Source organism: Pristiophorus japonicus, chromosome 13 (assembly GCF_044704955.1).
Source record: "Pristiophorus japonicus isolate sPriJap1 chromosome 13, sPriJap1.hap1, whole genome shotgun sequence".
Classification (NCBI taxonomy): domain Eukaryota; kingdom Metazoa; phylum Chordata; class Chondrichthyes; family Pristiophoridae; genus Pristiophorus; species Pristiophorus japonicus.
The window spans coordinates 192,850,049-192,876,663 of NC_091989.1; the positions used below are offsets into that span (position 1 = coordinate 192,850,049).

The window sequence follows — 26,615 nt, forward strand, 5'->3', positions numbered from 1 at the left end:
AACTACACAAAGAAAGGAGGAGGATGTTGAGGATTATGTAGAAAGAGTGCGAGAGATCATGAACCAATGTTCAGGCATGAAAATAGAGGAGGTAGAAGCTCCTATCAGCGCCGTGGTAAACGGGCTACGACCCGAACTCAGAGATCCCTTTAAACTAGTTTGTCTCGGATGGCGACAGGAATCGTTATCCAAGGTTGTATCTATGTTAAAGGACATACAAGAGCGAAATAGAGAATCTAAAAGCAAGGTCACCGTGTTTGTGGAACAAGCAGCTCCAACAACACCCACCCCGGTGACACCGTCCTACAGCCCCCCCCAGGGTAGAGGAAGAGGGCGAGGCAGAGGAGGAAATTTCAGGGGAAGAGGGAGAGGAGGTGCAGGGCGGGAACAATATGATACCTGTTACAATTGTGGTCAGATTGGACACTGGGCTAGAAATTGCCGGGCAAAACAGCAACAACCAAATTATGATTGGACTCAACAGGCAGGTAATAGAGCACCCCCTCCCCCTCCAGGACCCAACCCGTATGTGACCCAAGTCCAGGTACATGCTAGACCTCAGACTCATTTCTCTGTTCAAGATCCATTTGGATCACAGAATCAAAAGCAATTCGGTAACCAAATTGCCCGTCTAATGATCAATGACGCCCAATCCCAGACCCGAGTGCTGCGAACAAACAGCTACCCGTCGTTTCGTTAAATGCCATAGGAGAACCTGATAGTGACTTTTGGATTAAAAAAAAAGAGAAGCTTTATTGAATGGAGAGAGACTTTTGTGAATGTCTTGTCTTTGAATGAGAGTGCTTCTGTGTTTTTTTCTTGTGTCTGGAAACCTGTTTGGAAAGGTTGTGGAGCTGCCTGTTTGTTTTAGCTCCACCCACTATTTCAAACAAAGTGAAGTTTTTTAACCCTTAATAGTGTTGTCCTGTATGTGGGAAGTTTAAGACATTTTAAGTTAGAAGCGCAGGTGTGGATTTATTTGGATGAGAAGTTACGGAGCTAGGAAATGCACAAAGAATCGGTTTGTTGAGACATGGTCCCGGTGGTTAAAAGTTGTAATGCCTTGGGAAGTTGTAATGCCTTTTTAGGCTGGGGGAGTACACTCCCATTGTCCTTGGTGTAAAATCTTGGTACAAAAGCTGCCAGCTCAATAAGAGGATTTGCTTTTTTTGATAAAGAGTGGCAGTACAATATTTGAATTGGGATTTTGAGATATTTTAGGTGATCTCCTTGATCAACATTTTGGGTGTATTGGAAAAATCTTGGGTTTGGAAGCCTTTTAATAAAATTATAAAACAAGTACTTTACATTCTGTGATCTGTGAATCACTATAAGCATAAATGAGAAGTCCGTGTAACACACCGATTCTCCCGGTTCAGAAGCCCAATAGTGACAAATGGAGGTTTGTCCAAGACCTACGAGCTGTGAATGAATCTACTATATTCTCACAATGCTTAAAGGAGGATTTGGAATGAAGTATCCCGGAATGCTTTCCAGAGTCTTAAGCAGCCCCTCACTTCAGCACCAGCCTTGGGATTACCAGATTACACTAAGCTATTCAACTTATTTGTGCATCACAAAATCGGGTTTTGCACAATCTGTTTTGACTCAGTTACATGGGGACAGGCAGCGACCGGTAGCGTATTTCAGTGTCCAACTAGACCCAGTGGCATGCGGACTACCAGGATGTCTTCCTTCGCTGACAGCAGCTTATTATGCTGTATAACAGGCTCAGACAATAACTCTAAATCATCAGACCATTTTATACATCCCACACTCTGTCGAGATTTTACTTACTAAATGTGCCACCCAACACCTAACCTCCGCAAGAACTATTAAATATGAAGTTGAACTGTTATCAAATCCGAACCTTATAATTGCTCAGACCCGCCACCTACTATTAATGACGTGCTGACCTTTCAGACACAGGCCAGTACGGAGGAGGTGGTGACCTAAACGAAGGATCAATGTTATAAAAATCCAGAAGGAATATGGGTTCACCACGACGGCCGTGTGGTGGCCCCCAGATCCTTACTTCCATGGATTGCCCGATGTGTTCATACATTCACACATGCAGGCAAAGGGGGGATGGCAGATTATATTTTGGCAACTTGGTATGCACCAGGTATTTCGGCAATTGCAAAACAAATCTGTAAAAATTATGTTACCTGTCAGACAATGAATCCAGGTAAGACGGAAAAAGTAGAATCTGCCTCCCACCCAAATCCAGTCGGGCCTTTTGTACATTTACAAATGGATTTTATTGAATTACCTATGTGCATGGGATTTAAGTATGTATTAGTTATTGTAGATGTGTTCTCTAGATGGATTGAAGCCTTTCCATGTAAAAAGGCCGATGCCACTACTGTTGCTAAATGTTTGTTAAAGGAAATCGTACCGCGCTTCGGAATCCCTGCTAAGCTTTCTAGTGATAACGGGTCACATTTCACGGGAACTGTTATAAGGGAAATGTGTAAAGCTTTGCAGGTTAATCAACGTTTTCATTGCAGTTATCATCCACAATCAGCTGGACTTGTTGAAAGAGATAATGGAATGCTTAAAAATAAGCTGGCAAAACTATGCAATGACAATGGACTGAAATGGACAGAACTGCTGCCCTTAGCTTTGATGGTAATGTGATCTGCAACCAACAGAACAACAGGCCTGTCACCGCATGGGATAGTTATGGGACGTCCCCAACGACTACCTTTTACAGCACCATTTACTGCAAAACAAATGGACATCCACAAAATGGAGGAAAATATGTTGAATTATTGTATTGCACTAACCAAATGTATTTCCAGCTTTCATTCACAGGTAAAGGAAGCTCAAGTCAAGCCAGCGGAAGGGAAGTGTCATAACCTGGAGCCAGGGGAATTCGTTTACATCAAAATCTTTAAAAGAAAAACCAGTCTACAGCCAAGATTCGAAGGACCATACCAGGTCTTGCTGGCGACCAATACTGCAATCAAGGTAAAGGAAAGACCGACATGGATCCATGCGTCCCATTGCAAAAGGGCACCCGACCAGGAGGAAGGGAAGAAGGAACCAGAGGAACAGAAAAAGGAAGACTGAATAAGGAACTGTATGGACTATGGGGACTGATGGTGCTGGGCTTGACAGGGTTTTACTTTACATTATTGATTACACCAGGGGTACAGACCCGCCACCAAAGGGAATTGCAAGTAAACGTATTTATGGCACTGAGTCATAAGTATGCTCAAGAAAGAAACTTGTTGAGTTGTTGGATATGTTCCCATGTGCCTGTCCACTCTTAAGGGGGGGTATTCCCCTGAGATCTGTCCCCTTTAACGAATCAGAAATGGTAGAATGGTTGACAGTGCAAAATAGGACAAACCTAAGTAAGGGGCCAGAAACGAAGGAGCAAACAGAATGGAGGTCGGCAGGGTATAAACTTACAGCCTTCCAGGGATGGTACCAGCCCAATTATAATAATAACCGTCAGCCTCCCTTCCTAAGCATTACTCCCAGAATAGGAAATCCTGAAGGTATAATATGCCTAGTGAGTAATGAGACTAAAGGACCAGAAATGGGATGCAGCAAGTGTTCCCAAATGACTAAATGGCAAGCCACAACTAATCCCACTGATGGGAGAAAGATAGCAACCGTTGGCTGGACAATGGTCCATAACAAAGCCCCAGGTGAAGGGTGGGAAGGTGAGACCACTCGAGTATGGATGGCGTGAAAGGACCAGGAGCTGACGTCCTATAATTGCACCTACTTTATTTGTGGCCAGAAAGCCTACCCATGGTTACCAGCCAACTGGACAGGGTCCTGTTACTTAGGATATGTGGTACCCTTTATCAGATCAATAAAGACTCTGAGGGATGCCTATGGAAGTCATAGATTTAAACGGGATTTGACAGGGCTAAACGGAATATTCAAGGTAATGGTGCCACCCTATGGAATAGCATCGACCGAATGGCAGTTACGGGAACTGGCTAACTTAGTGGAATCAGTAGCCAACGCAACTTCCCAAGCCTTTGAAGGGGTAAATGATGAAATGGTAGCTATTCGAACAGTGGCTCTTCAAAATCGTATGGCCTTAGATTATCTCCTAGCCAAGGAGGGAGGGACATGCGCATTAATAGGTGGAAAATGCTGTACGTATATCCCAGATAAATCAGAAGATATCGGCAGTCTAGCTGAATACATCAGGAAAAAGGTAATAGAGTATAAACAGACAGTTGGCCAGGACGGTATCACCTTGTGGGGTTGGGCATCAGGATGGTTGGGATCCCTAGGGAAATCTGTGGTACAAGGTTTGATCATATTCCTGTTGATAGTCTTCGCCCTGTATCTATTATTTGTCGTCGTTAAGTGTTGCTGTGCCAGGGTGGGAGAAACTATGTTACCTACCAAGACCACGGCGAGAGTTATGGTAGCAACAACTGCTGAAGGCTCTTGTGTGGAAATGGAAATGGAGAGACTGCACAAGATCAGAATGGATTAAGTTGGTCTTTGTGAAGGACAAAATGGGGGAATGTGGAAATTTATTTTTATCTAAGCTGATACCATACGGTATTTGTGTGCTCGTTGCAATATATATATAACAAAATGGAGTCCTGGTCCTTCCAGAACTTTCTGCATAAAATCAGTCAGCTTGCATAAACAGCTAAACCTGGTTTGAGATGGCTGATGGCCATCAGACAGCTAGGAGACAAGTCATGCTGAGACAAGTACCCCTCCATGGTGCTCTCCTATTGTCTACACGACACCAGTTCCATGTCACCTCACCCTTTTCTTTGTACTCAAACTACCAGCCATTATCTCTTCTAGAGACCTCATCCATTTGATGCAAACAGATAACTGACCAGGAAACTGAACAATCCTGACACAATGCAAGACAGGTAATAGCTCATTACCACACTCTCATGGAGTAATGGCCGGCTGGCCAACTAATAACCCTGACAAAAGGAAATATCTGGAAACCATGTCAGGACAAGGATGTAGTAATTAACTCTTTATCTGTATTCACTGACTGCGAGACAGAGCCAATACACAGGGAGAGGCCATAACTTGGGTTTTACTGTATAAATATCTCGTGAAACTGTACCATTTCGGAGGTGTTCACTTAGCCATTGACTGAGTGTGACCTTTTCCTTGCTAGCAAGTAAATTAAAGAAACTTCTGCCGGAGCTGAAGGTGTCTGAGTCGTTTATCGGAGGTCGAGATTTCGACATCTCCTGTGGGTTGTTCAGGGCAGTCTGTGAACCGCAGCCTCGTTTGGTCCAGGTGCTTTCTCCAAATTTGTCCATTGCCTAGTTTGACTACAAACACCCTACTCCCTTCTTTAGCTATCACCATGCCCGCAATTCACTTGGGACCATGTCCATAGTTTAGCACATACACAGGGTCATTCAGATCAATTTCCCGTGACACAGTGGCGTGACCATCATTTACATTTTGTTGCTGCCGCCTGCTCTCTACCTGATCATGCAGGTTGGGGTGAACCAGCGAGAGTCTGGTTTTAAGTGTCCTTTTCATGAGTAGCTCAGCCAGGGGCACCCCTGTGAGCGAGTGGGGTCTCGTGCGGTAGCTGAGCAGTACTCGGGACAGGCGGGTTTGGAGTGAGCCTTCTGTGACTTGTTTAAGGCTCTGTTTGTACTGCCCGCTCTGCCTGCCCATTGGAGGCTGGTTTAAACGGGGCCGAGGTGACATGTTTGATCCCATTGCGGGTCATGAATTCTTTAAATTCGGCACTGGTGAAACATGACCCGTTGTCACTGACCAGTATGTCAGGCAGGCCGTGGGTGGCAAACATGGCCCTCAGGCTTTCAATGGTGGCGGTGGCAGTGCTTCCCGACATTATTTCACATTCAATCCATTTTGAAAAAGCATGCACCACCACCAGGAACATTTTACCGAGAAACGGGCCCGCATAGTCGACATGGATCCTCGACCATGGTCTGGAGGGCCAGGACCACAAACTTAGTGGTGCCTCTCTGGGCGCGTTGCTCAACTGAGCACACACGCTGCATTGCCGTACACAGGACTCTAAGTCAGAGTCAATACCGGGCCACCACACGTGGGATCTGGCTATCGCTTTCATCATTACTATACCCGGGTGTGTGCTGTGGAGATCCGAGATGAACGTCTCCCTGCCCTTTTTGGGTAGCACTACGCAGTTACCCCACAACAGGCAGTCTGCCTGAATGGACAGCTCATCATTTCGCCGCCGGAACGCCTTGATTGGCCCAGCTCCCATGCAGTACACAGTTTTTTACTCTGGACAGCAGAGGATCTTGGCTGGTCCAAGTCCTAATCTGGCGGGCCGTGACAAGTGATTTATCATTTTCAGATGCTTCCATGACCATCAACAAGTCTGCGGGCTGTGCCACCATCAACAAGTTTGCAGGCTGCGCTATTTCCACCCCCGTCGTGGGCAATGGTAGCCGACTGAGAGCATCTGCACAGTTCTCGGTGCCTGGCCTGTGGCGGATGGTATAGTTATACGCTGATAGCGTGAGTGCCCACCTTTGTATGTGGGCTGAGGCATTAGTATTTATCTCCTTGTTTTCAGCGAACAGGGATATGAGGGGCTTGTGATCGGTTTCCAGCTCAAATTTGAGGCCAAACAGGTACTGATGCATTTTCTTTACCCCGAACACACACGCTAATGCCTCTTTCTCAATCATGCTGTAGGCCCTCTCGGCCTTCAACAAGCTCCTGGAAGCATAGGTGACAGGTTGCAACTTCCCCGCAATGTTAGCTTGTTGTAATACACACCCGACTCCGTACGACAACGCATCACATGCTAGCACGAGTCTTTTACGCGGCTTGTTGGAGCATAAAATGTTTCTGGCTTTCTCAAAAGCAATTACTTGGTTTTTTCCCCATGCACAGTTCTCACCTTTACGCAATAACACATGTAGGGGCTGTAAGAGGGTACTTAACCCCGGTAGGAATTACCAAAATAGTTGAGGAATCCCAGGAACGACCGCAGCTCCGTGACGTTCTGTGGCCTGGGCGCGTTCCTGATAGCCCCTGTCTTGGCGTCTGTGGGCCGAATGCCGTCCGCCGCGATCTTTCTCCCCAAAAACTCCACTTCTGTTGCCACGAAGACGCATTTCGACCTCTTCAGCCGCAGCCCTACGCGATCCAGTGCTGAGGACCTCCTCCAGGTTTTGTAGGTGCTCGACAGTGTCCTGACCCGTGACTAATATGTCGTCCTGATAAACCACCGTGCGTGGTACCGACTTGAGTAGGCTCTCCATGTTTCTGTGGAAGATCGCTGCAGCCGACCGAATTCTAAACGGGCATCTGCTGTAGATGAACAGTCCCTTGTGCGTGTTGATGCAGGTGAGGCCCTTCGAAGACTCCTCCAGCTCCTGCATCATGTAGACCGAAGTCAGGTCAAGCTTGGTGAACGTCTTGCCTCCTGCCAGCGTTGCAAATAGGTCGTCTGCCTTAGGTAGCAGGTATTGGTTCTGTAGCGAGAAACGATTAACAGTTACTTTATAATCACCGCAAATCCTGACTGTGCCATCACTTTTGAGTGCTGGAACAATCGGGCTGGCCCACTCGCTGAATTCCACTGGGGAGATGATGCCCTCGCATTGCAGCCTGTCCAGCTCGATTTCCACTCTCTCCCTCATCATGTGAGGTACCGCTCACACCTTGTGGTGAATGGGTCGTGTCTCTGGGACCAAGTGAATCCGCACCTTCGCCCCGGAAAAGTTTCCAATGCCTGGCTCAAAAAGGGAAGGAAATTTGTTCAGAACCTGGGTACATGAGGCCTCATTGACATGTGATAGCGTTCAGATGTCATCCCAGTTCCAGTGGATTTTGCCCAGCCAGCTCCTTCCAAGCAGTGTGGGGTCATCGCCCGCGACAATCCAGAGTGACAGTTCGTGCACCATGCCCTCATAGGTTACTTTGACCATGGCGCTGCCCAGGACAGTGATAAGCTCTTTGGTGTACGTTCTCAGTTTCGTGTGGATGGGGCTCAGGGCTGGTCTGAATGCCTTGTTGCACCACAGTCTCTCAAACATCTTTTTACTCATGATGGATTGGGCAGTTCCATGGCTATGGGTAAGCCATTCAATTTTACGTTTAGCATTATAGGTGGACATTTTGTCGAAAATGTGTGCACCCCGTGTACTTCAGCAACTGCCTCCTCTCTCTGAGGCTCCATTAGCTATCCTCCACCATGGACCGATCTTCCTCTGCCACGTGGTGGTTAGCAGGTTTTGCAGAGCTTGCAGCTCGTCTGCAAGCTCGTTGGAGGTGCCCCATTGTTCCACAGTCTTGCAAACATACCCTTTGAAGCGGCATGAATAGGCTGAATGGAAGCCTCCACAACGCCAACAAGTGTGAATTGCCTTGCATTCAACCTTTGTTGCGGACTCATCTGGATCACCAGAGGCCTGCTGGCAGTTGCAGACTCGTGGGTTCTGTCCTGTACATTTCTGCTCGCAAACACAGTTCTAGTTAATTTATGAACATTGCTCGCACTTGTGTGCTGAGAGATTTTTTTGGTGTTATCACTGGTGGACATAAACGCCTGTGCTATCGCAATGGCCTTACTGAGGGTCGGTGTCTCTACAGTCAAAGGTTTTCGTAGGATGGTCTCGTGGCCAATGCCCAGTACAAAAAAGTCTCTGGGCATTTGCTCCAGGTAGCCATCAAACTCACATTGTCCTGCAAGTCGCCTTAGCTCGGCGACGTAGCTCGTCACTTCCTGACCTTCAGATCGCTGGCACGTGTAGAACCGATACCTCGCCATCAGCACGCTCTCCCTCAAGTTAAGATGCTCCCGAACCAGTGTACACAATTCCTCATACGACTTATCTGTGGGTTTCACCGGAGCCAGAAGATTCTTTATGAGGCTGTAGGTCAGTACCCCACAGACTGTGAGGAGGACCGCTCTCCTTTTTGCAGCGCTTCCTTCTCCGTCCAACTCGTTGGCTACAAAGTACTGGTCTAGCCGTTCGACATAGGCTTCCCAGTCCTCACCCTCCGAGAACTTCTCCAGGATGCCCGCAGTTTGCTGCATCTTTGTGTTGGATTTGTGTACTCGTCGCCAGTTATTGTGTTCCTAACACAGATGAGGCTGCACACAGGGAGGTTAAAGTAACAGTGACCTCAGTCTTTAGTAAGACTCTCCAGAGTGAGTAACTGGTCTTAGGGGCCGGCTTATATACAGTGCTCCCAAGGGATGCTGGGATCCCTTGGGACTTCAGGGGATACGCTCCCTGGTGGTGGAACATGGGAGTGCATGCTTTACAGATACACAACAACATCCACTGGTTCTCCCTTGTCCACTCTACTAGTTACATTCTCAAAAAATTCCAGATTTGTCAAGCATGATTTCCCTTTCATAAATACATGTTGACTTGGACTGATCCTGTCACTGCTTTCCAAATGCGCTGTTATTTCATCTTTAATAATTGATTTCAACATTTTCCCCACTACTGATGGCAGGCTAACCGGTCTATAATTACCCGTTTTCTCTCTCCCTCCTTTTTTAAAAAGTGGTGTTACATTAGCTACCCTCCAGTCCATAGGGACTGATCCGGACTCGATAGCTTGTTGGAAAATAAACGCTAATAGATCCACTATTTCTAGGGCCACTTCCTTAAGTACTCTGGGATGCAGACTATCAAGCCCTGGGGATTTATCGGCCTACAATCCCGTCAATTTCCCCAACACAATTTCCCGACTAATAAGGATATCCTTCAGTTCCTCCTTCTCACTAGACCCTCGGTCCCCTAGTACTTCCGGAAGGTTATTTGTGTCTTCCTTCGTGAAGACAGAACCAAAGTATTTGTTGAACTGGTCTGCCATTTCTTTGTTCCCCATTATAAATTCACCTGACTCCGACTGCAAGGGACCTACGTTTGCATTCACTAATCTTTTTCTCTTCACATATCTATAGAAGCTTTTGCAGTCAGTTTTTATTTTCCCGGCAAGTTTCTTCTCATATTCTATTTTTCCCCTCCTAATTAAACCCTTTGTCCTCCTCTGCTGAATTCTAAATTTCTCCCAGTCCTCGGGTTTGCTGCTTTTTCTGGCCAATTTATATGCCTCTTCCTTGGATTTAACACTATCCTTAATTTCCCTTGTTAGCCACGGTTGAGCCACCTTCTCCGTTTTATTTTTACTCCAGACAGGGATGTACGATTGTTGAAGTTCATCCATGTGATCTTTAAATGTTTGCCATTGTCTATCCACCGTCAACCCTCTAAGTATTATTTGTCAGTCTATTCTAGCCAGTCTATTACCCCCTATCCCATGAGCCCTAATTTTGTTTAATAGCCTCTAGTATGGCACCTTATTGAATGCATTCTGAAAATCCAAATACACCCACTGATCCCCCTAACTGATACTGCTAGTTACAACCTCAAAATCTCTTGACCGATTCTTCAAACATGATTTCCCTTTCATAAATCGTGCTGACTCTGCCCAATCCTATTATTATTTCCTAAGTGCCCTGTTATCACGTCCTTAATAATGGATTCTAGCAGTTTCCCTACTGCTGATGTCAGGCTAACTGGTCTGTAGTGCTCGTTTTCTCTCTCCCTCCTTTCTTAAATAGTGGGGTTCCATTTGCTACCTTCTAATCCGTGAGAACCGTTCTAGAATCTGTGGAATTTTGAAATATGACAACCAATGCATAGAAACATAGAAAATAGGTGCAGTAGTCAGCGGCCCTTCAAGTCTGCACCGCCATTCAATACGATCATGACTGATGCTCTATCTCAACATCATATTCCTACTTTTTCCTCATACCCCTTGATGCCTTTTGTGTCTAGAAATCTAACTATCTCTCTCAAATATATTCAGTGACTTCCTCCAAAGCCTTCTGTGGTAGAGAATTCCACAGGTTCACCTGTGAAAAAATTTCTCCTCAACTCGGTCCTAAATTCCCTACCCCATATCCTGAGACTGTGAGCCCTTGTTCTAGACTTCCCAGCCCCGGGGAAACATCCTCCCGGTATCCAGTCTGTCCAAACCCAGCAGAATTTTATACGTTTCACTGAGATCCCCTCTCATTCTTCTAAACTCTAGTGAATACAGCTAGTCGACCCAATCTCTCCTTATACAAAAGTCCTGCCATCCCAGGAATCAGTCTGATGAACCTTCGCTGCACTCCCTCTATGGCAAGTATATCCTTTCTTAGATAAGGAGACCAAAACTGCACACAATACTCCAGGTGTGGTCTCACCAAGACCCTGTATAACTGTAGTAAGACATCCTTGCTCCTGTACTCAAAATCCTCTTGCAATGAAGGCCAACATACCATTTGCCTTCCTAACTGCTTGTTTTAACTGCTTGCATCCATTATCTCTATAGCCACCTCTTTCAAAACCCTAGGATGTAGGCCATCAGGTCCAGGGGAGTTACTGGCTTTCAGTCCCATGAATTCCTCTGGTACTACTTTTTTACTAAAACTAATTTCTTTCAGTTCCTCATTCTCGCTAGAGCCTTAATTCTCCACTATTTCCGAGAGGTTTTTGTGGCTTCTTCCATGAAGACAGACACAAAGTATTTGTTTAACTTTTGTCATTTCCTTATTCCCCATTATAATTTCTCCTGTCTCAGCCCGTAAGGGACCCACATTTACTTTTGCTAATCTTTTCCTTTTTACACACCTATGCAAGCTTTTACCAATCTATTTTTGCATCTCTCACTACTTTACTCTCATTCTATTTTTGCTTTCGTTATCAATTTCTTGGTCCTCCTTTGCTGAATTCTAAAGTCCTCCCAATCCTCAGGCTTACTGCTCTTTTGGGAAACATTATAAGCCTCTTCCTTTGATCTCATACTATCTTTAATTTTTCTTGTTAGCCACGGTTGGAACACTCCAGTGGGAATTTTGTGCCATAAAAGGAATGCTACGTTATATCTATATTTAAGAAGGGGGCTAGATCATGTCCAGGGATTTATAGACCGGTCAGCTTAACATCGGTTGTAGGAAAAATAACGGAATCCTTACTAAAGGAGAAAATAGAAGAACGTCTAGAAACAAAAAATAAAATAATGAATGGTCAGCATGGATTACGAAAGGGAAAGTCTTGCTTGACCAACCTCATTGAATTTTTTGAAGAGGTAACAGAGAGAGTAGACAAGGGTAATGCAGTAGATGTAATTTATCTAGATTTTCAAAAGGCCTTCGATAAGGTACCCTGTAATAGACTGATGGACAAGGTCAGAGAAAGTGGAGTCAGGGGACAAGTAGCAGAATGGATTGCTAGCTGGCTTCCAGACAGAAAGCAGAGAGTAGGGGTAAAGGGTAGCTCTTCACAGTGGCAGAAAGTGGCTAGTGGTGTTCCACAATGATCAGTGCTGGGACCACTGTTGTTCACAATTTATATTAACGATGTAGACGATGGAATCAAAAAAATAATTTCTAAATTTGCGGATGACACCAAATTGAGGGATAGTCAATACTGAGGAGGATTGCAACAAATTACAGGAGGACATTAATAAACTTGCAGAATGGGCATATAATTGGCAAATGAAGTTCAACACAGATAAATGTGAGGCATTACATTTTGGGAGGAGGAATAGGGAGGTCACTTATTACTTGGAGGGTGTGAGTCTGGGTGGGGTAGAGGAACAAAGGGATCTCGGATACAAATACACACATCACTAAAAGATGCGACACAGGTTAGCAAGACTGTAAAAAGCAAACCATGCACTAGGGTTTATTTCTAGAGGGATAGAATTGAAAAGTAGCGTAGTTATGCTAAACTTGTATCGAACCTTGGTTAGACTGCGTGCAGTTCTGGTCGCCATATTATAGAAAGGATATTGAGGCATTGGAAAGGGTGCAGAGAAGATTTACAAGGATGATACCTGAGAAAGGATGAAGAGGCTGGGTCCCTTTTCTCTTGAAAAAAGAAGGCTGAGGGGTGACCTAATAGAGATTTTTAAAATTATGAAAGGTTTTGATAGAGTGGATACAGAGAGAATGTTTGCACGTGTGGGGAAGAGCATAACTAGAGGCCATCAATATAAGATAGTCACCAAGAAATCCAATTGGGAATTCAAAAGAAACTTATTTACCCAGAGAGGTGTGAGTTGTGGAATTCACTGCCACAGGGAGGGGTTGAAGCAAATACTAGGGGACCATGGGTCTAGCGAGAAGGAGGAACTGAAGGAAATCTTTATTAGTCAGGAAATTGTGTTAGGGAAACTGATGGTACTGAAGGCCGATAAATTCCATGGAGCCTGATAGTCTGCATCCCAGAGTACTTAAGGAAGTGTCCCTAGAAATAGTGGATGCATTGGTGGTCATTTTCCAACATTCTATAGACTCTGGATCAGTTCCTATGGACTGGAGGATAGCTAATGTAACACCACTTTTTTAAAAAGGAGGGAGAGAGAAAACAGGGAATTACTGGTTAGCCTGACATCAGTAGTGGGGAAAATGTTGGAATCAATTATTAAAGATGAAATAACAGCGCATTTGGAAAGCAGTGACAGGATCGGTCCAAGTCAGCATGGATTTATGAAAGGGAAATCATGCTTGACAAATCTTCTAGAATTTTTTGAGGATGTAACTAGTAGAGTGGACAAGGGAGAACCAGTGGATGTGTTATATTTGGACTTTCAAAAGGCTTTTGACAAGGTCCCAGACAAGAGATTAGTGTGCAAAATAAAAGCACATGGTATTGGGGGTAATGTACTGACGTGGATAGAGAACTGGTTGGCAGACAGGAAGCAAAGAGTAGGAATAAATGGGTCCTTTTCGGAATGGCAGGCAGTGACTACTGGGGTACCGCAAGGTTCAGTGCTGGGACCCCAGCTATTTACAATATACATTAATGATTTAGACGAAGGAATTGAAAGTAATATCTCCAAGTTTGCAAATGACACTAAGCTGGGTGGCAGTGTGAGCTGTGAGGAGGATGCTAAGAGGCTGCAGAGTGACTTGGACTGGTTAGGTGAGTGGGCAAATGCATGGCAGATGCAGTATAATGTAGATAAATGTGAGGTTATCCACTTTAGTGGCAAAAACAGGAAGACAGAATATTATCTGAATGGTGACAGATTAGGAAAAGGGGAGGTGCAACGAGACCTGGGTGTCATGGTACATCAGTCATTGAAAGTTGGCATGTAGGTACAGCAGGCGGTGAAGAAGGCAAATGGTATGTTGGCCTTCATACCGAGAGGATTTGAGTATAGGAGCAGGGAGGTCTTACTGCAGTTGTCCAGGGCCTTGGTGAGGTTACACCTGGAATATTGTGTACAGTTTTGGTCTCCTAATCTGAGGAAGGACATTGTTGCTATTGAGGGAGTGCAGCGAAGGTTCACCAGACTGATTCCCAGGATGGCAGGAATGACATATGAAGAAAAACTGGATCGACTAGGCTTATATTCACTGGAATTTAGAAGAATGAGGGGGGATCTCATAGAAACATATAAAATTCTGACGGGATTGGACAGGTTAGATGCAGGAAGAATGTTCCCGATGTTGGGGAAGTCCAGAACCAGGGGTCACAGTCTAAGGATAAGGGGTAATTTGGGACCGAAATGAGGAGAAACTTCTTCACTCAGAGAATTGTGAACCTGTGGAATTCTCTACCACAGAAAGTTGTTGAGGCCAGTTGGTTAGATATATTCAAAGGGGAGTTAGATATGTCCCTTATGGCTAAAGGGATCAAGGGGTATAGAGAGAAAGCAGGAATGGGATACTGAATTTGCAAAAATGATCAGCCATGAATGGTGGTGCAGGCTCAAAGAGCCGAATGGCCTTCTCCTGCACCTATTTTCTATGTTTCTATTAATAGTATTGATGCATTTAAGGGGAAGCTAGCCAAATTGAGCATAAACACCAGCATGGTCTGGTTGGGCTGAATGGCCTGTTTCTATGCCGTATATCCTATGTAATCCTTTGTATATTTGTTGCAAATGATGTATTAATTCTTTAAATGCTAGCCATTGCTTGTCTATCATCATTCCTTTTAATGCAGTGTCCCAATCTACCATAGCCAACTCGCCCCTCAAACCTACGTAGCTTGCTTTGTTTAGATTTAAGATCCTAGTTTTGCATTTAACTAAATCACTTTCAAATTTAACATAAAATTCTATCATATTATGGTCACTCTTCTCTAAGGGCCCCTTTACTACAAGGTTATTAATTAACCATTTCTCATTGCACAATACTAGATCTAAAATAGCCTGTTCTCTAGTTGGTTCCTTCACATTATGATCTAGAAAACCATCTTGTATACATTCCATGAATTCGTCCTCTGTACTATTACAGCAAATTTGGTTTGCCCAGTCTATATTTAGATTAAAGTCCCCCATGATTACTGAATTACCCTTGTTACATGTTCCTGATTTATACTCTGCCCTACATTACAACTACTGTTTGGGTGCCAGTAAACAACTCCCACCAATGTTTTCTGCCCCTTGCTGTTTCTTAGCCCCACCCAAACTGAGTCTACTTCCTGAGTTTCAGAGTCAAGCTCCTTTCTCTCTGCTGTCTTTATACAATGATTTATTGTCAGGGCTACCCCTCCTCCTTTTCCATTTTGTCTGTCTCTTCTGAAAGTTAAGTATCCTGGAATATTTAATTCCCAACCCTGGGCACTTTGCAAACATGTCTCCGTAATGGCTAATAGATCAAACCTATTAATTTCTATCTCTGCTATTAATTAATCTACTTTTTGTGAATACTTCACGCATTCAGATATAGTGCTTTTAGATTTGACTTCCTTCTATTTTTCCTTGATGTCACCATAGTCACTGATGCCCTATGACCTTTGTTACTGTCTCCGTCTCTCCCTGACCCATTCTGATTATTTTTACCCAAAGCTCTGCTCTGCTCGAGAGCCGTGACATTTCTCTTGCTGCTTTTAAGTTGCCCTTTCCTGAATCCTCCCACAGTCCCTTCATTAGTTTAAAGCCCTGTCTACTGCCCCAGTTATTCGATTCGCCAAGGTACTGGTTTAAGTGGAGCCAGTCCCAATGGAACAGCTCCCTCTTTCCCCAGTACTGGTGCCAGTGTCCCATGAAGCAAAACCCCTGCCTCCCACACCACTCTTTGAGCCACACATTTAACCTTCTAATCTGCTTCTCCCTACACATTTGAGTTTCTGATTTTTTATTTGGATCCCAACTCCTCAAACTCTTTCAGCAGAACCTCATTCCTATGTCATTGGTTCCTACGTGGACCACAACAACTGGATTCTCCCCTTCCCACTCCAAGTTCTTCTCCAGCCTTGAGGAGATATCCTTAACCTTGGCACCGGGCAGGCAACACAACCTTTGGAACTCCCGGTCGCGACTGCAGAGAACAGAATCTATCCCCCTGACTAAACTGTCTCCGACCACAACTACATTCCCTTTCACTCCCCCTCCCTTGAATGGCCTCCTGCACCATGGTACCATGGTCAGCCTGCCCTCATCCACACAGGCAGCAAAAACCTCATACCTGTTGGGTAAGGACAACTGGATGGTGTGGGGGACGGTGTTGTTACATTCGACACATAAATGAAAAGATCCACAACTGAAAGAAATAAAATAACGAGTTTCAACGTACTGTGTTGCTGGTGAGGTTCAACATCTCCTCTTCAGACCGCTCCCTGAGGCAATCAACAATCTCCCAGGAATGATCACTGTCACAGCCCGTCATATTGGCAATAGCCTGCAGAGTTTCCAGCGAGATCATCAGTTACTCAATTTAATCAATGGGCCATTTCGCCACAATCAACTCCGCTTTGCAACTGATCCAGATTAACTGACACCAATCAGGTGGTGCTGTTAGATAAGGGCTTCTGAAACCAGGAGCGGGGATCCCCAATTCTCACATTCCAGAGTCCAACGCTCATGGAATGTTGGCCTTCATCTCCAGGGGGCTGGAATACAAAGGGCTGGAAGTGCTGCTCCAGTTGTGTAAAGTTCGGCTCAGACCCCATCTGGAGAACTGGGTTCAGTTCTGGGCAGCGCAACTCAGGGAGGGTATATTGGTCTTGGCGAGGGAGCAGCGCAGATTCACCAAAATGAATCCGAGTCTAAAAGGGTGGAATAATGAGGGCAGGTTGTATAGAATAGACTTGTATTCTCTCGCATATAGTAGATAAGGGGTTTGGTCCATTGGGATTGTCTACGATGGGAGTGGGTTCGGTCCATTGGGATTATGTACAGTGAGAATGAATGGGAAGGGGTTTGGGTCCATTGGGATTGTGTACAATGGGAGTGAATGGGAAGGGGTTTGGGTCCATTGGGATTGTGTACAATGGGAGTGAATGGGGAGGGGTTTGATCCTTTGGGATTGTGTACAATGGGAGTGAATGGGAAAGGGTTCAGGTCCATTGGGATTGTGTACAATGGGAGTGAATGGGAAGGGGTTTGGGTCCATTGGGATTATGTACAATGGGAGTGAATGGGAAGGGGTTTGGGCCCACTGGGATTGTGTACAATGGGAGTGAATGGGAAGGGGTTTGGTCCATTGGGATTGTGTACAATGGGAATGAATGGGAAGGGGTTTGGGTCCATTGGGATTGTGTAAAATGGGAGTGAATGGGAAGGGCCTTCGGTCCATTGGGATTGTGTACAGTGGGAGTGAATGGGAAAGGGTTTCGGTCCATTGGGATTGTGTAAAATGGGAGGGAATGGGAAAGGGTTTGGGCCCACTGGGATTGTGTACAATGGGAGGGAATGGGAAGGGGTTTGGGTCCATTGGGATTGTGTACAATGGGAGTGAATGGGGAGGGGTTTGGTCCTTTGGGATTGTGTACAATGGGAGTGAATGGAAAAGGGTTCAGGTCCATTGGGATTGTGTACAATGGGAGTGAATGGGAAGGGGTTTGGGTCCATTGGGATTATGTACAATGGGAGTGAATGGGAAGGGGTTTGGGCCCACTGGGATTGTGTACAATGGGAGTGAATGGGAAGGGGTTTGGTCCATTGGGATTGTGTACAATGGGAGTGAATGGGAAGGGGTTTGGGTCCATTGGGATTGTGTAAAATGGGAGTGAATGGGAAGGGCCTTCGGTCCATTGGGATTGTGTACAGTGGGAGTGAATGGGAAGGGGTTTCGGTCCATTGGGATTGTGTACAATGGGAGGGAATGGGAAAGGGTTTGGGCCCACTGGGATTGTGTACAATGGGAGGGAATGGGAAGGGGTTTTGGCCCATTGGGATTGTGTACAGTGGGAGTGAATGGGAAGGGGTTTGGTCCATTGGGATTGTGTACAGTGGGAGTGAATGGGAAGGGGTTTCGGTTCATTGGGATTGTGTACAATGGGAGTGAATGGGAAGGGATTTCAGTCCATTGGGATTGTGTACAGTGGGAGTGAATGGGAAGGGGTTTGGTTCCATTTGGGTTCAACCTGCTGCATTTTTATATTGTGAACTTGAGTGGCCCCGTGTTTTTTTTTAAATCAAGTGGGAATTCCTCCCTGTGAAACAATCAAAAACTCCTCTGATTTTTCAAAATAGCAACTTACCCGAGCCAACGGTTTAGGGTCCGGATTTGGAAGGACTTTGATCAGCGATGTGCCACTTTCTGAAATGGCCTTATGGAACAGGCCAGCGGACAAGGGAGAAACAATCTGTACAAAGAACAAGTAGAGCGGCCATCAGCTCAGACCCTTTCTAAAGCCCCCCTCTCCCCCGCCCCCTCCCCTGGGGGAGCCTACTCTGGGAAGCCTTACTCTATTTGCAGGTAGATGGGCAACAGGTGGCTGTAGGTATCAGCTGAACTGCAGATTGAGTTGTTTGAAATTATAAAGGGATTCGATAGGAGAGATAGAGAGAAACAATTGCCTCTGGTGGGGGGAATCAGGAACAAGAGGCTACAATTTCAAAATGAGAGCTCGGCTGTTCAGGGTGATGTCAGGAAGTACTTCTTCACACAAAGGGTGGTGGGAATCTCGAACTCTTTCCCCAAAAGGCTTTTGATGCTGGGGGCCAATTGAAAATGTCAAAACTGCGATGAATAGTTTATTGTTGGGTAAGGGTATCGAGGGACATGGGAACAAAGGCAGGTAGTTGAGTTGAGCTACAGACCAGCCATAATCTGATTGAATAGCAGAAGGGGCTGGAGGGGCTGAATGGCCGACTCCTGTTATGATGCTGCGATGTTGGGGAATACACTGCTCAGTCGTGACCCTTCAGAAAGTACTTTGTCACAATCTGGAGGAGCGGAGAGTGGGAAGGGGGAAGCTGGATAAACACATGAGGGAGAAAGGAATCGAAGGATATGGGGATGGGGTGAGAGGAAGGAGGGTGGGAGGAGGCTGGTGTGGAACATAAACACTGGCTTGGTGCAGGTGGGCCGAAGGGTCTGTTTCTGTCACAATTTGAAAAATGTCACATTAAATTCGCCTTTTAGGATGAGGCTAAGTGCCCACTGTTGGAGCCAAGAGGCCCATTGTCTTTAGCTCAGCCATGATGAATGGGACCACGGGTAAAGCTTGCAACCTCAATCTGTAGAAATGTTAACCAACATGTTCTCGAAACAGAGGAGGGGAGAATATTGGAAATAAAGACCCACAACGTACGTGTAACGAGACACTCATTCCTCCGGCAGATTCTCCAAATATGGTGACAGAACCTGGGTCACCTCCGAAGCTCTCGATGTTTTCTTGAACCCACTTCAGTGCTGCCACTTGATCCAGCAGACCCCAGTTTCCTGGGAGGTGCTCATCCCCTGTGCTGAGGGCAGAATGGCAGCTGCACATTGCTCTGTCTGAGACGTGTAACAACAACTAGAATTTATACAGCGCCCTCAACGTTGTAAAACCTCCCAAGGCCTTTCACAGGAGCATTATCAAACAAAGATTTGACACCGAGCCATACAAGGACAGAAGAACAAAAGCTTGGTCAAAGAGGTGGTTTTTAACGAGTGACTTAAAGATGGAGAGAGAGGTAGTGAGGTTTAGAGAGGGAATTCCAGAGCTCAGGGCCCGGACAGATGAGGTTATGGCCGCCAGGGTGGAGCAAAGGAAATCGAGGATGTACAAGAGGCCAGAATTGGAGGAGTGCAGAGATCTTGGAGGGTTGTGGGGCTGGAGGAGGTTGCAGGGATAGGGAGGGACAAGGTTATGAAGGGATTTGAACACAAGGATGAGAACTTTAAAAGTGAGGTGTTGCTGGACCGAGAGCCAATCATACACTTATAGAAATTTACAGCACGGAAGGAGGCCATTTCAGCCCTTTGTGGCTGCACTGTGTCGGTCAGCGTTGGAATCATCGAGTCTAGAGGCAACAAAGTCATGGATGAGGGTTTCAGCAACCGATGGGCTGAGGCAGGGGCAGTGACGGGTGATATTACAGAGAGGTAAGTCGGTGAAGGAGAGGGTAATGGCACAAGATGAAAGCAGAGATAGTGTAGAATGATACACAGAATATCAACTTCGATGGAGGAGCCGCTAGGGCCAGCCCAGTGGGAGCTATTGAGAGAATACAACCATGAACCAGGAACAGTATACGGCATGCGACCAACACTGGGGTAAGAATCTAATGCAATCATGTTGCAGGGAGAGAAGGACCTCAGTGAGTTAGACACGGGCTTTTCAGCAATAGGACCCAGAACTCTGTATCTAACCCCATGCTGTACCTGCCCTGGGAGTGTTTGATGGGACAGTGTAGAGGGAGCTTCACTCTGTATCTAACCCGTGCTGTACCTGCCCTGGGAGTGTTTGATGGGACAGTGTAGAGGGAGCTTCACTCTGTATCTAACCCGTGCTGTACCTACCCTGGGAGTGTTTGATGGGCCAGTGTAGAGGGAGCTTTACTCTGTATCTAATCCCGTGCTGTACCTGCCCTGGGAGTGTTTGATGGGACAGTGTAGAGGGAGCTTTACTCTGTATCTAACCCCGTGCTGTACCTGCCCTGGGAGTGTTTGATGGGACAGTGTAGAGGGAGCTTTACTCTGTATCTAACCCCGTGCTGTACTTGCCCTGGAAGTCAGTGCCCGTGGAACCCTATAACATGGAAAAGATTACAGAGAGTGAGCGGTTCCGTATACCTGAGGAACCCAAGAAGTCCCAGCCGATATTGGACCGCCACCACCACCACGTCCTCGTAGGCCACAAGCGCAGATCCGTCATACAGCAAAGCATTTCCCATCACGAACCCACCGCCATGGATCCAGACCATAACCTAACGGATAAAACAGGATGCCATCAGAATATGGGGAGAAGGGGTTCGGGGGGGTGGGAGCGGAATGGTTCGGGGTGGCGGGGAGTGGGGGGGTGGCGTGGGAAGGTCCGGGAGGGGGAGCGAGAAGGATTCGGAGGAGGGGGAGAGGGGGGGTCGGGGGCAGAGAGAGAGGGTTCGGGGGAGGTGGGGAGAAGGCGTTTAGGGAGGAGGAAGAAGGGGAGGGATCTGGAGTCACATATCGGCCAGACCGGGTAAGGGCGGCAGATTTCCTTCCCTGAAGGACATTACTGAACCCGATGGGTTTTTATGACAATCCGGTAGTTTCATGGTCACCATTACTCACACTACTTTTTATTTTATTTTTTATACATTCGCAGGATGTGGGCGTCGCTGGCAATGCCAGCATTTATTGCCCATCCCTAACTGCCTTCGAGAACAGCAATTCCAGATTATCCCGGATTTATTTAACTGAAATTCCCCAGCTGCATGTTGGGATTTGAACTCATGTCTCTGGATCAATAGTCCAGGCCTCCGCTGCCATTTACGATTTAACTACATGTTAGTCAAAGTCCGTGATCAGCCTTGCCCATCACAACACTCCCGCCAATGATTAAAAGCAATGAATCGTTGGCAGGGAGGAAGCATTGACCTTTGCTACATTGTGGTCTGATAGCAGGAAATTCTTCATACACCAAGAGAGACCAACACATGGAATGGACTTAGCTCCATAGAAGGTTTGCAGAGCAGAAGGAAGCCATTCGGCCCATTGTCTCTGTGCTAGCTCTTTGCTGCAGCAAGCCAACATTGTTCCACGCTCTCAACACTTTAACTTACTCTGCTTCAAATCTTTAACCAATTGCTCCTTAAACGATGCAATGGTCTCTACCTCGACTGCTCCCTGCGGCAAAGAATTCTATGCTCCAAAAACTCTGTGTAAAGAAATCTCTCCTAAGCTCTCTCACTCGTATAACAATTTTAAATGGATGACACATTTCCCCCACTAGTCTTTCCCAGTAAATCTCCCCTCAGTCTTTTCTGCTCCAGTGAGAACAGTCCCAGGATCTCCAGCCTCTCCTCATATCTATAGTTCCCCATTCCTGGCATCACCACTCTCACCTCTGAGTCAGGAGCTTGTGGGTTCAAGTCCCTCGCCAGGAGACTTGAGCATATAATGCAGGCTGACACTCCGTACTGTACTGAGGGAGGGCTGCATTGTCAGAGGAGCCGTCTTTTGGATGAGACGTTAAACCGAGGCCCCGTCTGCTCTGTCAGGTGGGTGTAAAAGATCCCACGGCACTGGAGTGTCAGCCTGGATTTTGTGCTCAAGTCTCTGGAGTGACTTCTGACCCGGGCGACAGTGCGATCCACTGAGCCACGGCTGACACCATAGCCAGGAGGCGGAATGTTGGCTGATTTCTCTCCTTCCTAACTTAGAGGTACTGAGGCCCACTGCAGCACTGAGGTCAGTGACCCCAGCACTGGGGGGGGTGGTGGGATTGAAGCTGGGACCTGTGCGGGTCAGTAGCACACCCATGGACTGAGACTGGCAGCTCGGTCTGTGTGTGGGGTGGGCTGTGGTATCCGTCGCCTCCCATTCTCTCAGCCCATGGCACAAGGGCCTACTCACGGGAAGCCTCTTGTTCGTGTCCTTTGGTCCGACGGGTGTGTATACGTTCAGGTAGAGACAGTCCTCAGTGAATGTGCTGGGCGGCACAGATACTTTGATGATATCTTTGATCAAATCCACCAGCTTTGCATCTTGCAGACACCTGGGATGTGGTGAAAGAGAGAAATAGCCTTATATGTAAGAAGCAGTCAGAAATGTTAGCGAGTGTCTGGAGTGGTCATTGTTGCCACCTTCTGAGCACAGAAATCTAGCACCAAGCTCATGGCCTACAGGGCTGTAGTAATACCCGCCTTCCTGTATGGCTCAGAGATGTGAACCATGTACAGTAGACACCTCAATCACTGGAAAAATACCACCAACGATGTCCCCGCAGGATCCTGCAAATCCTCTGGGAGGACAGATGCATCAACTTTAGAGTCCTCGATAAGGCCAACATCCCCAGCATCGAAGCACTGACCACACTCGACCAGCTCCGCTGGGCGGGCCACATTGTCCACATGCCCGACACAAGACTCCCAAAGCAAGAGCTCTATTCGGTACTCCTTCATGGCAAACGAGCCCCAGGTGGGCAGAGGAAACGTTACAGGTACACCCTCAAAGCCTCCCTGATAAAATGCAACATCCCCAATGGCACCTGGGAGTCCCTGGCCAAAGACCGCCCTCAGACCGACCGAGGAAGAGCATCCGGGAGGGCGCTGAGCACCTCGAGTCTCCTCGCCGAGAGCATGCAGAAACAAAGCGCAGGCAGCGGAAGGAGCGTGCGACAAACCAGACTCCCCACCCACCCCTTCCCTCAACCACTGTCTGTCCCACCTGTGACAGAAACTGTAATTCCCGTATTGGGCTGTTCAGTCACCTGAGAATCACTTTTAGAGTGGAAGCAAGTCTTCCTCGACTCCGAGGGACTGCCTATGATGATGATGACACCAATGTGATTTATGTCGAGTTAATTTGTTGGTTGCAGGAGGAATGTTGGCCTGAGGTGCCTGAACAAGCAGAACCTATCAGAGAGTCAGCACCTCCGACAGTGCAGCACTCCCTCAGTACTGCCCCCCCGACAGTGCGGCGCTCCCTCAGTACTGCCCCTCTGACAGTACAGCACTCCCTCAGTACTGCCCCTCCGACAGTGCGGTGCTCCCTCAGCAGTGCCCCTCCGAGAGTGAGGCGCTCCCTCAGCACTGCCCCTCCGACAGTGCAGCGCTCCTTCAGTACTGCCCCTCTGACAGTGCGGCGCTCCCTCAGCACTGCCCCTCCGACAGTGCAGCGCTCCCTCAGTACTGCCCCTCCGACAGTGCAGCGTTCCCTCAGCACTGCCCCTCTGACAGTGCAGCATTCCCTCAGCACTGCCCCTCTGACAGTGCAGCGCTCCCTCAGTACTGCCCCTCTGACAGTGCAGCACTCCCTCAGTACTGCCCCTCTGACAGTGCAGCGTTCCCTCAGCACTGCCCCTCCGACAGTGCGGCGCTCCCTCAGTGTCAGCCTGGAGTGGAGTCTTTAAGCACTTTAGTTTATTGATTATAAAATTATCGGACACGGGAGATTAAAACATTTGACAGTGATGAATCATCCAATCGGGGAATGAAACGACTATTCACTTTCCGATTGGCCGAGGGTTTGCAGGGCCCAAGGATGGACGTGTCAAGCAGCCAATGGTGGGAGTGCAGGAGCGGGACGGTTGGAGGTCATGGGATGAAACCTCCAGGAATGGTGTCCAACCAGGTCTGGCTTCCCGAGCCCGTTCCCAATCGGCCATCCTTACCCTGGAGCGTGGTTGGTTGCCTGCCGGATCCCAGTCCATGCTTCTGCTGCCTGGGGTGCGGAGAATCTCAAGGGACCAACTGGCGGCTTCGCAAAGGGGATGGCCAGGTAGCTATAGGCGGGTTTGGGAGCCCCCTTCACCGACACCCGCTTCCCCTCCAGCAGCCCATACTTTGTGGCCACGACCAGAGGCTCGTCTTTGTCTTCTGAAAGAAAAATGATGGATCAATGTCACAGCTTTGACTTTCTGAAGCCCCTCCCCATCCTTTCTATTTATTATTGGCTGTCAGCTGTGGCCCAGCAGGTTGCAGACTGGGCACGGCCCAGGTTTGGACGAACTGGGCTAAAGGAACAAAGGACAAGCTCTCTCCGCACACCGGCCGCGAGACGGCTGACCGGGAACTAGAGACGGACGGTTAGTAAATACTCGGAATGATAAACTAAGTATTGGGAAGGCCGAAGGCATTGTCATCGGTCCCCACCACAAACTCTGTCCCTAACCACTGACTTCATCCCTCTTCCTGACAAATGTCCGAGGCTGAACCAGACTGTTCGCAACTTGTTGTCGGATGTGACCCCGACATGGGCTTAGAAACATAGAAATTTACAGCACAGAAGGAGGCCATTTCGGCCCATCGTGTCTGTGCCGGCCGACAAAGAGTCGGACTTTGTCAGCAGTCCTAAAGGTTATATACAAACCCATGAACAATGACGGAAAGGCAAACCAGCCCAAGCAGTCTGCCCCACACCACTGCAACACTCCTTCTACTAAAAACATTCTATACTCCACCCCAACCGGAGCCATGTGATCTGCTGGGAGAGGCAAAAACCAGATAAAAACCCAGGACTATTTAGGGAGAAAAAATCTGGGAAAATTCCTCTCCAACCCATCCAGGCGATTGAAACTAGTCCAGGAGATCACCCTGGCTGTATTCTACCGCCTTCTGACCAGATATCCGCTCCATAACTAAGATCACCTACTTCCACCTCCATAACATCATCTGACTCCGCCCCTGCCTCAGCTCATCCGCTGCTGAAACCCTCGTCCATGCCTTTGTTACCTTTAGACTTGACTATTCCAACGCACTCCTGGCTGGCCTCCCATCATTCACTCGACATAAACTTGAGCTCATCCAAAACTTGTCAGCCCGTGTCCAAGTCCCGCTCACCCATCACCCCACATTGGCTCTCCGTCCAGCAACACCTCAATTTCAATATTCTCATCCTTGTTTTCAAATCCCTCCCTGGCCCCGGCCCTCCCTATCACTGTAACCTCCTCCAGCTCGACAACCAATGTTCCCGCTAATTATTTTCTGTGCTTGGTCCCTTTAACGGGCTGCGCGGCCCATTCAAATATCCATGCCTGCGCAGTTTCTTCCATGTAAGTGCCGGTGAGCGGCCAGCGTGGGACCTCCAGACCATGCATGGCCGCACAACTTAGCGGGAACGTTGCCTACAGCCCTCCGAGATCTCGGTGTTCCTCCAATTCTGGCCTCGTGCACATCACCAACTTTAATCTCTCCACCATCGGCGGCCGTGCCTTCAGTCTGATCACTGAAGCACAAGGGAGCCATTCATGCAGAGGGGACAGCAGAGAAGGGACTCAGGTCTGTTCCCTAGTGTCAGGGCTCTGGGTTATGGGGAAAGACTGGAGAGGCTGGGGCTTTTCACCTGGAAACCGGTCGACTGATGGGTGATCTTATCGAGGGATCTGAGACAGTTGTGGAAATAGAAAAGATTCATTGGGAAATTAAATAGGTAGAGCAGGATAAAGAGGCTCGGTTCAAACTAGTAAATGGTCAATTTAGGATTGATGGCAGGAAATGACCCTTCACACGAAAAGTGACCAATGTACGGAATACATTTCCTGGAACAATTGTGGAGGCAAAAACCCGTGGAATCTGTAAAGAAACGATTAGATCCTGAGATGTGGGATCTTTAGAATCTTTCTGGGTGAACTGAGATGAGCTGAAGCTTGTAACTATTGTGTGAGCTTGTGAAATGAAAGGTTATTACAATACACCCACATGTTTCTTCACTTCTCCATAGGAAGGTTTCAAAATGACTTATTTCAAATGTTTTTACAAGCGGAGTATTTATAGACGACTAAATGCTCACACACAGAACGTTTCAGGTCATTGCC

At 47.3% G+C, this 26,615-nt stretch overlaps 1 protein-coding gene across 1 annotated transcript in view; it reads right to left on the reverse strand.

Annotated features, from left to right (window-relative positions):
- LOC139278373 (fatty acyl-CoA hydrolase precursor, medium chain-like) overlaps window positions 1–26,615 on the reverse strand; it is a 39,519-nt gene that overhangs the window by 10,443 nt on the left and 2,461 nt on the right. Inside the window, 7 exon segments of the mRNA XM_070897048.1 lie at window positions 7,222–7,232; window positions 16,528–16,624; window positions 18,429–18,533; window positions 19,485–19,638; window positions 20,954–21,087; window positions 22,715–22,856; window positions 24,474–24,678. Coding sequence (XP_070753149.1) covers window positions 7,222–7,232; window positions 16,528–16,624; window positions 18,429–18,533; window positions 19,485–19,638; window positions 20,954–21,087; window positions 22,715–22,856; window positions 24,474–24,678 — 848 coding nt within the window.